Genomic DNA, 13,586 nt, shown 5'->3' with positions numbered 1-13,586 from the left:
TATTTGAAGAGTGCCTAAAAATTAAGCTCCAGAAGGTGAAGGTTTATGATCAAATAGCCAGGAGACTTAGAAAAAAATGGAGTTTTTAAAGTCTACATGAAAACTTCAGTTTCTAATTGTTTTCAAATATGTTATGGTCTTCAGTCCCACTTTCTTCATGGGAAGACCAAAGATAAGAGCAAGGTCATAACCACTGAACTCAGTGTGATTCTGTTGAAAAAGGTAGTGCTTGGTGGTGCTGCATCTTGACATGAAAGAAAGACATCATCAAGGAGCTCCTAGGCTCAAACGATTTCATCTCATTTGTGTGTTTTCTCTCTTACTCTGGATTCTTAAAGCATTCAAATAAATTATGGAAAAAGCCACGGTTATAGATTTCTTGCTAGATTTATTACAGATTATTAAAATGAAAAAACAATTAAAAAGCTAATGTGATGCAATATAGAACTGCAACATTTTCAAAAATATCACACTTTAAACATTTTTATCAGGTCCCAAAAGAAAATTGTTTAATATATTTTTGCTTTCCATTGGAGCTATCATATTGATAGACTAATATGGGAGGCTGAGGAATGAGTGTAATTTTGTTACTTACTGATTGATAAATGAAATTACTTCATCACAATATATCATAGCATTTCTTTGTTAACATTTGACTTGGAAAAAAATATTGTTTAGCCCCAACATGTGACAAATTGCAATTTCTCATGTTTTTAAAAAAGATTGCTTTATTCATTTGTTTTTGAGCCAGAAAGTATGTCAGTGTGAGCTCCTCTCCATACAGAATATGAGTCACTCTCCATCTCTTATGGAACATTCATTCTCTATCAGCGTGACACATGTGATATTCATGGAAAGTGGCTACTCAGAAATGAAGTGACACATGAGGTCCTCTGACCTATTTGCTCCAAGACACATCAATCTCTCCCCCATCTAGAAAGTACTCAGAATTGCACAAGAAAATTCTTTAACCAATATAGGCTCACTGTAATTAGCATTGCCCAGTCCCAGTCACCACAATGTGACAGCTTTTGTCATTAAAAATGAAGTGGATTATAAAGCATCTCTTTTTTTGCTCTATTTTACCTTCTCTTTGCCATTTAAATTATTGTACAAACAATACCTGAGGTAGTTGCCTGATCCAGTAACTTACTTTCTTTTGAAAGCATGTAGATATCTCAAGAAGTGCTTACTTTCTTGCTTTCTTTTGAAAGCATGTAGATATCTCAAGAAGTGAAGACTCTTAGCTTGTTGCATTTAGAGACAGCATGGGAAGGCCGGAGCTCCCAGGAACTGGTCAGTGAGACCCAATCTACTGTAGCTGCATGACTTAGTGAGGGCTGGCTGGGAATGCTGATGCTAAGCGAAGCACCAAGCAGTGTTGAATGCTATTTTGCAGTTACTGGAGGCAGCAGCAAAAGGATTTTCATTTCTGAATGACAGATCAAATGTTTTCTTACCAGGTAACTCCCTGCTCCTGAATTCTGCCATTCAGCCAGACCTGACAGTTAGCCGGACGTACAGTGGGCCCATCTGCCTGCAGGACCCACTGGACAAGGAACTCATGACAGAGTCTTCATTGTTCAACCCTCTGTCTGACATCAAAGTCAAGGTCCAGAGCTCCTTCATGGTCTCCCTCGGTGTGTCTGAAAGAGCCAGCTGCCAGGGCAAGAGTCACTCTGGGACTTTTCCTCATGGGAACAACCGTGGCTTTAGTACACTACATCCCAGAAACAAAACACCCTTCATCCAAAACCTGCCATCACTTCCCACAAGGACTGAGCTGAGGACAACTGGCATCTTTGGTCACTTAGGTGGGCGCTTGGTAATGCCAAATACAGGTGGGTGGTAAGCGTGTGTTGGTATATTTTCCAATGTTTGTTTAAATGCTTTCCATATATGTAGTTATATATCCTGCCACATTCATTTTTGCCAGTGATGAGATTGAACCTTGCAGTCTTCATCTGCTGTGGAGTGAATACCATCATTAGTGCCCTGTTCAAGTTGATAGCTATCTTTTCTTAGGATATCCGGGCAAGCTTCCAGGATTAAGCATCTCTGGAACACAGCACCTAGAACATGGTCAGTAATGCACTAAGCACAGTTTTTTGACATGATTGGCAGATAATTCAGTGCAATTAGAACTAAACTCTAGCAATTGCTAACCAAATCAGCAGCCTCACTGCCTAGGACCTTGCTGGTAATGCTGCTTCTTGCCAAGCAACGACGAGAAATCATCATAATTGCTCTTATAAATCCAAGCATTACTATCAGGGGTATGTCATATGCATAATTAATTTATTTTATGGATAATCTTCATGTATGTACATACTGCACTTGATCTTAGTTCCATCCCTTTACTTTTATTTGTCCCACTCCCCAATCCCCTTTCCACTGATCAACTTTTTCCCAACTAATCTCTTTCCTATTTTGATGCCTTTTATTTTCCTGTCATCCATGATGACACATTCATGGATTCAGTTTTGTCCAAGTTATGACAGCTGCTATGAGGTCAGGAGTGCCATGGCAACCTCATGTCTAGAAGACAGTGTTCCATGGCATTCCACTCTACCCTCTGGCTCTTACATTCTATTTAATATCTTTTCCGCAATGTTTCCTGAGCCTTAGAAAATGTGATAGAGATGTCTCATTTAATTCTGAGCACTCAATATCACACCTTCTCAGCCTTTTGAAGAGTTTTGGGTCCTCCCAGAAATCACACCACCAGTAAAAGGAAGGTTTTTTTTTTTGTTTTTTGTTTTTTTTTTTTTTTTTTTTTTTTTTTTTTTTTTACCAAAAGTAAGCAGTACTAATGTATGGCTTTTGACCTGTTTGCATGAATTTCCTCCCTTGGAGGAGGCCTCAAATCCAATCAGAGAGCAATTGATTGGTCCCATAGCAGTCGTGATACTGTTGTACTAGTGGGAATTTCTTGACTTGCTGACCTAGCTGTGTATATCACTGGGTACACTGCTGGTTAAGAATAACAGTGTCATCTCCCTTTGCAGCCTACCTAGCACTTTCACACACTATGACAACTATCCACTAGAGAAAAGGCTTCCAGCTCAGCTGCAGCTTGTTTTTTCAGTGTCTTAAAACTGAATCGTGTGGTGTCCTCAACAATATGGTCTTACCAGCTAGTTCAGTAGAGCCACCAAGAGCACTGCAGTGGCTTTTATTGTTTTTTGAGAGGAGGGGACTCAGGTGTCCCCTGACCAACAACTTACTCAGATGTTTCCCACTCTGGAATTTTTTATAGCAACCTGTGGCTTCTGGGGACAGCATTATATACCTCTGGAGGGTACTTTTGCCCAAACTCTCTTCTATTTTTTTCAATATTTATTATTTATTTACTTATTTGAGAGAGTTAAATAGGCAGGGAGAGACAGAGAGAGAGAGAATGGGTTCTCCAGAGCCTCCAGTGGCTGCAAATGAACTCCAGATGTGCATATCCCCTTGTGTATCTGGCTTATGCAGGTCCTGGGGAACTGAATCTGGGTCCTTTGACTTTCCAGGCAAGTTCCTTAACTGCTACTCTATCTCTCCAGCCCTATTTTTATTTGTATATTTTAATTTGCTAATGAGGAAGTAGGATTCCCTATGGCTTACTCAAAACATCTTCAAGTTTGGCTAACCCTTTCCCCATAATCCTTTTCCAACATCCTCTTCCCCCTAAACTCAGTTAGACCTTTCTACATCCAGTACAACATCCTTCTACTTCCATATCTACTATCCCTTCGTCATGAACCTTGCCATCTCTACCATCATCCTGGCCCCTTTCTAGCTTCCTGGATTCTACTTCTGACTCTTAATCATACAAATCTAATACTCAGAAATCAAGATGTGCATATTAAAGAAAAAATGAAGTACTTGTCTTTTTATACCTGGGTTACCTCATTTAGTATAAATTTTTATCTTTCAATTTTCCTACAAATTTCTAAATTTCATTTTTTTTTGTAGCTGAGTAAAATCCCACTAAGTATATGTGACAAATCCTCATTGTTCTTTCATTAATTGAAGAGCATCTAGACTGGTTCCATTTCCTAGCTACTGTGGATAGAGCAGCAATATATATGGATGAGCAAATATCTCTATATTAAAGGAATATAGTAATTAGGGTATGTGGCAAGGAAATCTATAGTTGGGACATATGCTAGATCTATTTTTAGCATTTTTCCGAGGCAGGGTCTCACTTTAGCCCAGGCTAACCTGGAATTCTCTATGTAGTCTCAGGATAGCCTCAAACTCATGGTGATTCTCCTACCTCTGCCTCCTGAGTGCTGGGATTAAAGGCATGCACAACCATGCCCAGCTATTTTTAACATTTTGAGAAACTTTCATACTGCTTTCCATAGTAGCTGTACCATTTTATACCCCCATCAGCAGTAGATAAGATTTCATCTTTCCCTATACCCTGACCAGCGTTTGTGGTCATTTGATTTTTATGATAGCATTCTGACTAGAATAAGATGGAATCCCAAAGTATTTTATTTGCACTTCCCTGATGGCTAAATATTATGAACACTATTTATCAATTTATTATCTGCTTGTATTTCTTCTTTAGAGAACTCTGTTCAGTTTGATAGCCCATTCTAATTGGGTTGCTCATTCTTTTGTTTATTTCTTGAGTTCTTTGTATATCCTAGATAGTAATCATCTGTCTGATATATAGCTGAAGAAGATTTTTGTTTATTATATGGGTTCCTCTTGACTTGATTGATGGTTTCATTTCCTTTGATGGACAATAGCTTTTTGGTTTCATGAGGCCCCATTTATTGATTGTTTGCCTTATTTTCCAGGCTTCTGGGGTCCTGCTCAGCAAGTCTTCCCCAGGTGTTTCCTCCTTTGTGTTGAAAGAGAGAAGGTTTGCTTGACTTTTGACAGGATACTTCAAGCTTGAAGCCCAATTTAGAAGTCACATCCTAGCCATTGATTCATCTTCAGAGTAGTTGTCTGAGACCTAACAGCAGGAGAGGCTAGGGCTGAACCATGTGGTCACTATTGGCTGAAAAGAGGCAGGAATCCATTGGACCTGCAATGCTATTAAATAGAAGGTGAGCACTGGACCAGTGCTCTGACAGGTTTTGCTCAAATGACAGAGAAGTCCCTTTTACCTCAGAATGAAATATGTAGCAGGATTAATCCTAGGGTGCAATCCCAGATAACTCACCCATCTGGTCATTTAGTGGCTTGAAACTGAATGTTGTCTCTAGTTGATAGATGTTGCCTTGGTATTTTCCAGATCAACTGTGTCCTTTAAAATGATGTTTCAAAATGTACCTCATTTCATGTTTGTTATTAAGTAGAAACTCTGTAGGTATATATTATGTGTTGCTACCATCATTTCCCTCCTCCCTGGCCCACAATATTCACCATGTAATTGTGGGTTATGATTTGTGAAAGCAGCAGTCAATCATTGAGAGTGAGGGTAATGTTTGTAGATAATCCCTCCTACCTTGTAGCTTTTAAATTCTTTCCAATCCCTCTTCCACAAAATTGCCTGAGCCTTAGTGGGTGTGCTGTAAGTCTATTTTAATGTTTAGCTCTCAGGAGCTTCTGAATTTCTGCTTTGGGGCATTTTGAGTCTCCTAAAGGCTCCACGCTTCACTACAAAGATATTTTCTCAAACATGTTTGTGGCTGTTCAATGTACAGTAGCTAGGACCTGGAATCAACCCAGATGCCCATCATTTGATGAATGGATAATGGAGATGTAGTACATATGCACAATGGAATTCTGCAGTAAGACAAAATTATTTAATAAAATTTATGGGAAAATGGACAGACTTGGAACAGATCATATTAAGCAAACTCACTCAAACACAGAAAGACAAATACCACATGTACTCCATCTGTTGTTCCTAGAACTGCTTGAGTTGTAAGCACATCTGACCTGCAACTTGAGGCACAGATAAGAGGGATGGAAGAGTTTGGTGGGAAGGGAATGGGAATGTAGGGGGAGACATAAACAAAACTAAAGCCAAAATGAATTGGTACCATAGAAACCCTCCTCCAGACTAAAAGCTATAAACCTTAATACGAGCAAGAAGGGATCATATGGTAAGAAGGGCTCTAGAGAGGATGGGATAAAGCCTAATCCTAAAATATTTGGGCCAGGCTTGTGACTTCCAGCACCAGAAGTTGGTTGCAACCAAAGTTGCACTGTTCATTGGCAAGACCTCCGAGGTCCTCAAAACAGAGCAGGGTTCTGTCAAAGTACTTGATTACCCACCTGAGGTGAAAGGTAAGATCCCATTGCTGAAGAAATATACTTTGTTTCTTAAAATAGCCTTCTGGTGCAGCCCTAATAATAATAATGTTTTCTAGTCTTACAGTTCTCCAAATGTTCACAAATTGAGGTTTAGGAAATGATAGGAATCTTGGTTCCAATATGTCTGAGTGTCACATCTGAGTGTCTTTCCTGATGGTAATCAGCAGAGTGTTTCAATTTGTGGCTCTGAAAGTATAACAACTAACAAGTGGAACTCCATGTGGAAGGATACAGTCAGCTGTATTTGCCAGTTACTTTCCCTTTATGAATTCATCAATTAGAAGTGTATGTCCTGGAAAACTGAAAAGTGGAACAAACATGCAAGTCCTGTCCTCTCAAAGACCAGGGTGTATGCACCAGAGTGACAGGAAGTCAGTGGGATACCAGGCCCCCATCTTAGTCCCTTTTTCTAGGTCATGTTTCACTCTTTGGAGATTCTCAGTAGCAGTTGGTTGAATAGGCTGACCACAACTTTTTTGCCTCTTTATCATCATTTGCTAGGGAGTGCATTGGTAGGATATAGATGGGAATGGATTTACACATATTGATAGAATGCCAGAACCAAAATATTCATTGCCTCTATTTTCTTAATGTTCGTGTTGAAAACTAAAAATCCAATAGTATCATCACTGATTCCAACTCAGCTCCTCTGTGAAAGGGAAGTTTTCAAACTCCTGACAAGAATCACTGGACATGATTGAAGCTGTACATGGAAATTGAGCTTGAAGGGAAAAAAAACTAATTGTGGAATACTGAAACATAGTCCCGGTTATTTGCAGAACATGAATGTAAATGATGACACAAGCAACTAAAGTGTAAAGAAAGTGGCACAGAAATTAAATTGCTCTGATGCCATCCTTTCTAAATTATCATATTGTACAACCTAGAAATCATTTATTATGCAGAATAAGAAACAGAAAACTTAGATAGGTGATTTTGTTGCCATATCAAATAAATGGCAGTGAGGATAGCAGCTGGAGTTTCAGGGAAGTATGTTTTTCGTTAATCAGAGATAATTGGTGAATGACATTGAAAATAGATACTTCTTTAACAGACAATAACCATAAACCTTCCTCATACCATGACTCATTCTTTATAATATATAACTTGCCACCAACACTGCCTCCCCTACAATCCTTGTCTCTGTGATTGACTATCTTCAGCGTCTGCATGCACTATGCATGTTTGAGTAAGAGAACGGAAGTATGTTTGAAGGATAATAATGTAATTTCTTACTTAAAGAGAAAACATAGTTTAAAGCTGAAGTTGAACATAAAAATATCCTGAGTAATGTTTTAATCTAAATGCAAAGAATAAAGTGGGCTTAAAAGAAGTAAGGTATGATATGCTACATATCCAGCCTGTTCTCAAATGTTATTTTGTGAAGTTTTCTTTTGATTGGGAAGTGGTCTGTCAGGCCATGAGGACATATTTAAGACAACGGAACTAAGAGATTAGGTTTTACACTGATAATTTTGATATCCTATGCATAACTGTGTATGTTCATGACGTGTTTGTTGAGTTCCTAGTCCATATATTAAGTGTTGTTGTTGTACCATGGCCCAGTGCCTGATGACAATTGCCTGAGTTAACTATGAAGATTGAGGGCTGCCTGTGATTTCTGTTTATGCTTTTATTTGTTTGCTTGCTTTTTCCATCATGATGACCTGGTGATTCTGGAAGAGAGGCAGCAGAAAGTCCTAAACCAGACTAAGACTAGGGCACATGTCTGAGTTGACATCCAAATATACTGAACATCATTTTACAATCAACAACAAGTAACAGTAGGAAAGGGTACAATGGAGATCACATCAGTTGGCAACTGTTTAAGGAAGAAGAGAAAATGGAAGAAGGCACCAGATTGGAGGTCCCTAGTCTATACATTACTGGTGTTCTACTATTGATCTGAAAAGCTGTGAGCTAGGCATTAACGTATCTTATTCGTAGTTCTAGAGAAAAATATTGCTGATAACTGTCATGCTACTGAATAATGCTCATAATTGTGAATCACAGTTACCTGTCCTGTATTCCCTCACTCTCATTAACAAGCTTACTGAACAGCAGGAAAGCTTAGCATCAGAACTGGAGGTTTTGTGTGTGGTTAACTCTAATAAAAGGAAAAATGGTGAGGAATGCATTATTCAAGAAAAAGAAGATGCTCTGAGATTTTTATTTTGTAAAGCACTTACTATTTCTCTAACACATTTATTTTTATAAATGAAAGATTAAATTAAAGAGAATTCTTGCTCTTTATATATTCCCAAGGTTAAGTATTTTTATCACAAAACTGCTGAAAAGAATGGAACATTTAAAATACAGTGTGGTATGGCTCCCTGTGCTACTAAATGGTCTCATTACAGTAAACTTCTGTAAGTCAAACACACTTTTTACTCTTTGCAGTATTGGTTTGCAAATATGACCCTATAGCCCCCCCCCCCCCAAATTCCATAACTTTTCAAACTTTTTCTATTATTATTATTATTTATTTATTTACTTATTTATTTTTATAAAATACAATATTCAACTTAGTTCCAGGTACACAACTAATAAGGCAGTTTCATACCAGGTTTAAGGAAAGAATTAAGTCACCCATCATTACATATACCTTCTCTGGAAATCAATGGATATTAACAACATATATAAATACATTTTTTAGAGCAGATTGATGGGTTAATATGTTCATATGTTTTCAGATATATTTCATAGTGCCTGGTCTTAGGGTGCCAAACCTTTTAAATATATATATTTTTTTATTAATTAGTTTTGTATTCAGCAAATACATTCAGTTTGGTACCATTATTAGGCTCATCCATGACCTACCCCTCCCCTTGGCCCCTCCTTATTGAGAAATATGGGTCATGCATTGTGGAGTTAGCCCTCAGTTATGGGAAGGATAAATGTCTCTGCTTATCATGACCCAACATGTGGCTCTGACATTCTTTCCGCCCCCTCTTCCGCAAAATTTCCCTGAGCCATGTTGGGTTCATTTTTGGTCTGCTTTGGTGATGAGGTGTTGGGGGCCTCTGAGGCTCAGGCTCTCTGATTTGGTAGGAGTTGATTTTTCTCTGTGTTGATCTCCTTCACCCTTGTGCTGGTATCCGGTTCACCAGGAAAACAGCACCCTTGCTTGTTTCGCCAATTTTTCTTAGTTTCAGCCGGGGCCCTTTTGAGGTATGATGGGGTGGTTCTCTCCTTAGGATCTACATCTATCTGAAAAAGAGAAGCAGATTCTCCAACGGAGGGTAAGTTAGCACCAGGACAAATGAGATAACCCTTACTTTTTTATAGAGAATTTAATAGGTATAGGCCCTCTTGTAGCCCATGATTGATGGTAGCTTGATAATGGAGAGTGGGCTTATGTTGAGATATAGTTCTGACTTGTTTCCCAGCTCCAGCTATGGGTCTCTTACCACTGAGGGGATCAGTTAGCCAAATCAAGAGCAGTTGGTTCCCCACAATGGCTGTGTTGCACTATTGCACTTGTGTGGGCATCACAGCAGGTTGTTTGCTGCTAAGTAGGTTAGATGCTTGAAGAGATATTGGTCATTATCCCCCAGTTTCCCATTTAGCACCTTCTGGCTCTAGACACACTGACTGTCTGGGGACTGACTATCTTCCAGCTTCCAGCCATGCCATTACATTTTATGTGTCGACTACATAAGGTATCTTCAGCAGTAGGGTCTTATAACTAACCTTTGGTTGGTCATCAAGTACTCGGACAGAAATCTGTCTTTCTATTAGGAAACCTTGTAGGTTTCTCTGATCAAAAGCTCATTGTGGATGATAGCCACATGCTGGTCCTGGGAGTTACAGGTCAGTGCCCACTAAGAAAAGGAAGAAAAAGGTAACTAATATACAAGAATTAGAGAGAAGAGTGAGAGGGAGAACAAAAGGGGGGGGGGAAGGAGGGAAGGAAGCTGTAGAAGATTAAGGTTGGTCTTCATCAAACCCTCTCCAGTGTCTTGTGGTTCAGGTGTTTCCTGTTAGGGCCTGGTGAAAGTTCAGCCATTTGGTCTGCCTTTTAGGGAATAGAATTTTATGGTATCATTGTAGTTTGGGTCTAGATTTGTGTTTTCCACCCCTCTGTTGCCCTCCTCTCCCTCCCCACCCATCCTATTTTCTAGTCCACAAGATGCTGGGTATGTAAGGAATCTTGGGTAGATTCAGTTTAGATGCTGTAGATGAATGAGACTATGTGGCAATTTTTTTTCTGTGATTGGGAAAGTTCACTGAGAATGATCTGTTCCAGGTTCACCCATTTTTCCTCAAATTTCTTTGTGTCATTTTTTCTTACTGCTGTATAGAATTCCATGGTGTAGATATACCATATCTTAGTTATCCATTCTACTAGTAATGGACATCTGGATTGATTCCAGCTCTTAGCTATTATGAATTGAGCCACTACAAACATGGTTGAGCAAATCTCTCTGGCCTGTCATTTGAAGGTTTTAGGGTAGATGCCCAGTAAGGGAATAACTGGGTCTGTTGGTATCTCTATAGTCAGCATTTTCAGGAGTCTCCATATTGCTTTCCAAAGTGGTTGTACCATCTTACATTCCCACCAACAGTGGATGAGTGTTCCTACTTCTCCACATCCTCGCCAGCATTTATTTTCATTTGATTTTTTGATGTTTGCTATCATTATTGGGGTAATGTGCAATCTTATAGTTGTTTTAATTAGCATTTCCCTGATGATTAGAGAAGATGAACATGTTCTTAAGTGTATGTTTGCCATTTGTATTTCTTCCTCTGTGAACTGCCTATCCAGCTCTTTGTCCCATTTTATGAGTGGGGTGTATGACTTTTTACTGTTTAGATTTTTGAGTTCTTTGTAGATTCTAGAGATTAGACCTCTATCAGTTGGATAACCCGCAAATATTCTCTCCCATTCTGTGTGTAATCTATTGGCTTTGCTTATTGTATGCTTGTCTGTAAAGAAACTCTTTAGCTTCATGAGATCCCATTGGTTGAGTGGCTGTGTAAGATCATCAGCTACTGGGGATAGTTCTTCCTATATTTTCTTCCAGTACTAGTCGAGATTCTGGTCTTATATTGAGGTCTTTGATCCATTTGGACTTGAGTGTAGTACATGGCGAAATGTGTGTATCACTTTTCAATTTCTGGTGTATGGTTATCCAGTTTGTCCAGCACCATTTGTTGAAGATGCTATCTTTTTTTCCAGCCTATGTAGTAGGGCCTTTGTGGAATATCAAGTAACTCTAGTTTCTTGACCCAAAATCCTAGTCCACAAGTCTATTCCATTGGTGTATACTCCTGTGTTTATGTCAGTACCATGCTGTTTTATTACTATGGCTTTGTAATATAGCTTTAGATCAGGTATGGTAATTCCTCCAGAGGTATTTCTTTTGCTGAGGATATGGAAAGGAAAAAGGCCATATGAAATTTGAGATCATTTTTTTCTATCTCTGTGAAGAACAATGTTGGAATTTTAATTCTAATTGCATTAAATCTGTAAATTGCCTTTGGTAGGATTGCAATCTTCACAATGTTAATTCTTCCTACCCAGGAGCAAGGGTGGTCATTCCATTTTCTTAAGTCCTCCTCAATTTCTTTTTTGAGTGTTTTTATGTTTTTGTTGTATAGATCTTTCACGTCCTTGATTAATGTTATTCCAAGGTATTTTTTTCATTGCTATTGAAAATGGGACCATGTCTCTTATTTCTTTCTCTATATCTTTGTCACTTGCATATACAAAGGCTACTGATTTTTGTTTATTGATTTTGTATTATGCTACTTTGCTATAGTATTTAATCACTTTCAGAAGTTTTGGGATGGAGTCTCTCGGGTCTCTTACCTATATAATCATGTCATCAGCAAATAGAGCTAACCCAACTTCTACCTTTCCAAATGATATCCCTTTTATTTCCTTCTCCTGTCTTATTGTTTGAGCTAGGACTTCAAGTACTCTATTGAAAAGCAGAGGTGAGAGTAGATAACTCTGTCTTGTTCCTTATCTTAATGGGAATTCCTCCAGTCTTTCTCCATTAAGCATTAAGCTTTGTATATTGCCTTTATTATGTTAAGATGTGAACCGGACATGCCGATTCTCTCCAATGTTTTGATCATGAAGTGATGTTGTATCTTGTCAAAGGCCTTTTCTGCATCTATCAAAATGATCAAGTGGTTTTTATGTTTAAGCTTGTTTATGTGGTGTATTACATTGACAGATTTTCGTATGTTGAACCACCCTTGTGTTCCTGGGATAAATCCCACTTGGTCAAGGTGGATAATGCTTTTGATGTGTTGTTGGATTGGGTTTGCAAGTATTTTGTTGAGGATCTTTGCATCTATGTTCATTAGGGAAGTAGGCCAGCAGTTTCCTTTTCTTGTGGCATCTCTACCTGGATTGGGGATTAGGGTGATACTAGCTTCATAGAAGGAGTTGGGTAGCTTTCCCTGTTCTTCAATTGTGTGGCACAGTTTTAGAAAGATTGGTTTGAGTTCTTCCATGAAGGTTTGGTAGAATTCAGCTGAGAAGCCATCTGATCCTGGACTCTTCTTTTTGGAGAGGTTTTTTATTACTTTTTCAATCTCCATGAGTGTGATGGGTTCATTGAGGAGATTAATCTGCTCTGAGTTTAGCTTTGATAGATGGTATACATCCAGGAATTTAGTCATCTCCTCCACATTATCCAGTTTTGTGGAGTAGAGGTTTTTGAAATAAGTCCTGATGATTCTCACAATTTCACTTATGTCTGTTGCAATCTCCCCTTTTTCATTTTAAATTTTGTTAATTTGAAGCTTCTCTTTTTTTTTTTTGCTTGATCAAACTGGCCAGGAGTTTGTCAATCTTGTTTATTTTTTCATAGAACCAGCTCTTTGTTTTGTCAATTGCCTTAATTGTTTCCTTGGTTTCCAATTCATTAATTTCTGCTCTGATTTTAATTATTTCTTTTCCTCTTTGCATTAGATATTTCTTGCTTTTCCAGTGCCTTTAAGTGGATGGTTAGGTTATTGATTTGGGATCTCTCTGTCTTTTTTATGAAGGCATTGAGTGCTATGAATTTTCACCTGAGGACTGCCTTCATTATGTCCCATAAGTTTTGGTACAATGTGTTCTCATTGTCATTAAATTCTAGAAATTTTGCAATTTCATTTTTTATTTCATCCACTATTCATTTATTGTTTAAAAGTGTGCTGTTCAGTTTCTAAGTGCCGTTGGGATTCTTGGTGTGTTTTTTGTTTTTGATTTCTAGCAATATAGCATTGTGATCTGATATCATGCTGGGAATTATGTCAATCGTTCTAAATATGTGGAGGCAGTCTTTGTGACACAGTATATCATCTATTTTAGA

At 38.3% G+C, this 13,586-nt stretch overlaps 1 protein-coding gene across 1 annotated transcript in view; it reads left to right on the top strand.

Annotated features, from left to right (window-relative positions):
* The window catches only part of Unc5d (unc-5 netrin receptor D), a 673,473-nt gene that overhangs the window by 582,533 nt on the left and 77,354 nt on the right, over nucleotides 1-13,586 (top strand). The window contains exon 11 of the mRNA XM_045159517.1: nucleotides 1,464-1,841. Coding sequence (XP_045015452.1) covers nucleotides 1,464-1,841 — 378 coding nt within the window. The remainder of the gene's footprint in view (nucleotides 1-1,463; nucleotides 1,842-13,586) is intronic.

The sequence above is a fragment of the Jaculus jaculus genome, chromosome 9 (genome assembly GCF_020740685.1).
Source record: "Jaculus jaculus isolate mJacJac1 chromosome 9, mJacJac1.mat.Y.cur, whole genome shotgun sequence".
NCBI lineage: Eukaryota > Metazoa > Chordata > Mammalia > Rodentia > Dipodidae > Jaculus > Jaculus jaculus.
Note: the sequence above shows the minus strand (reverse complement) of the source record. Positions and strands in the feature narration are given on the sequence as shown.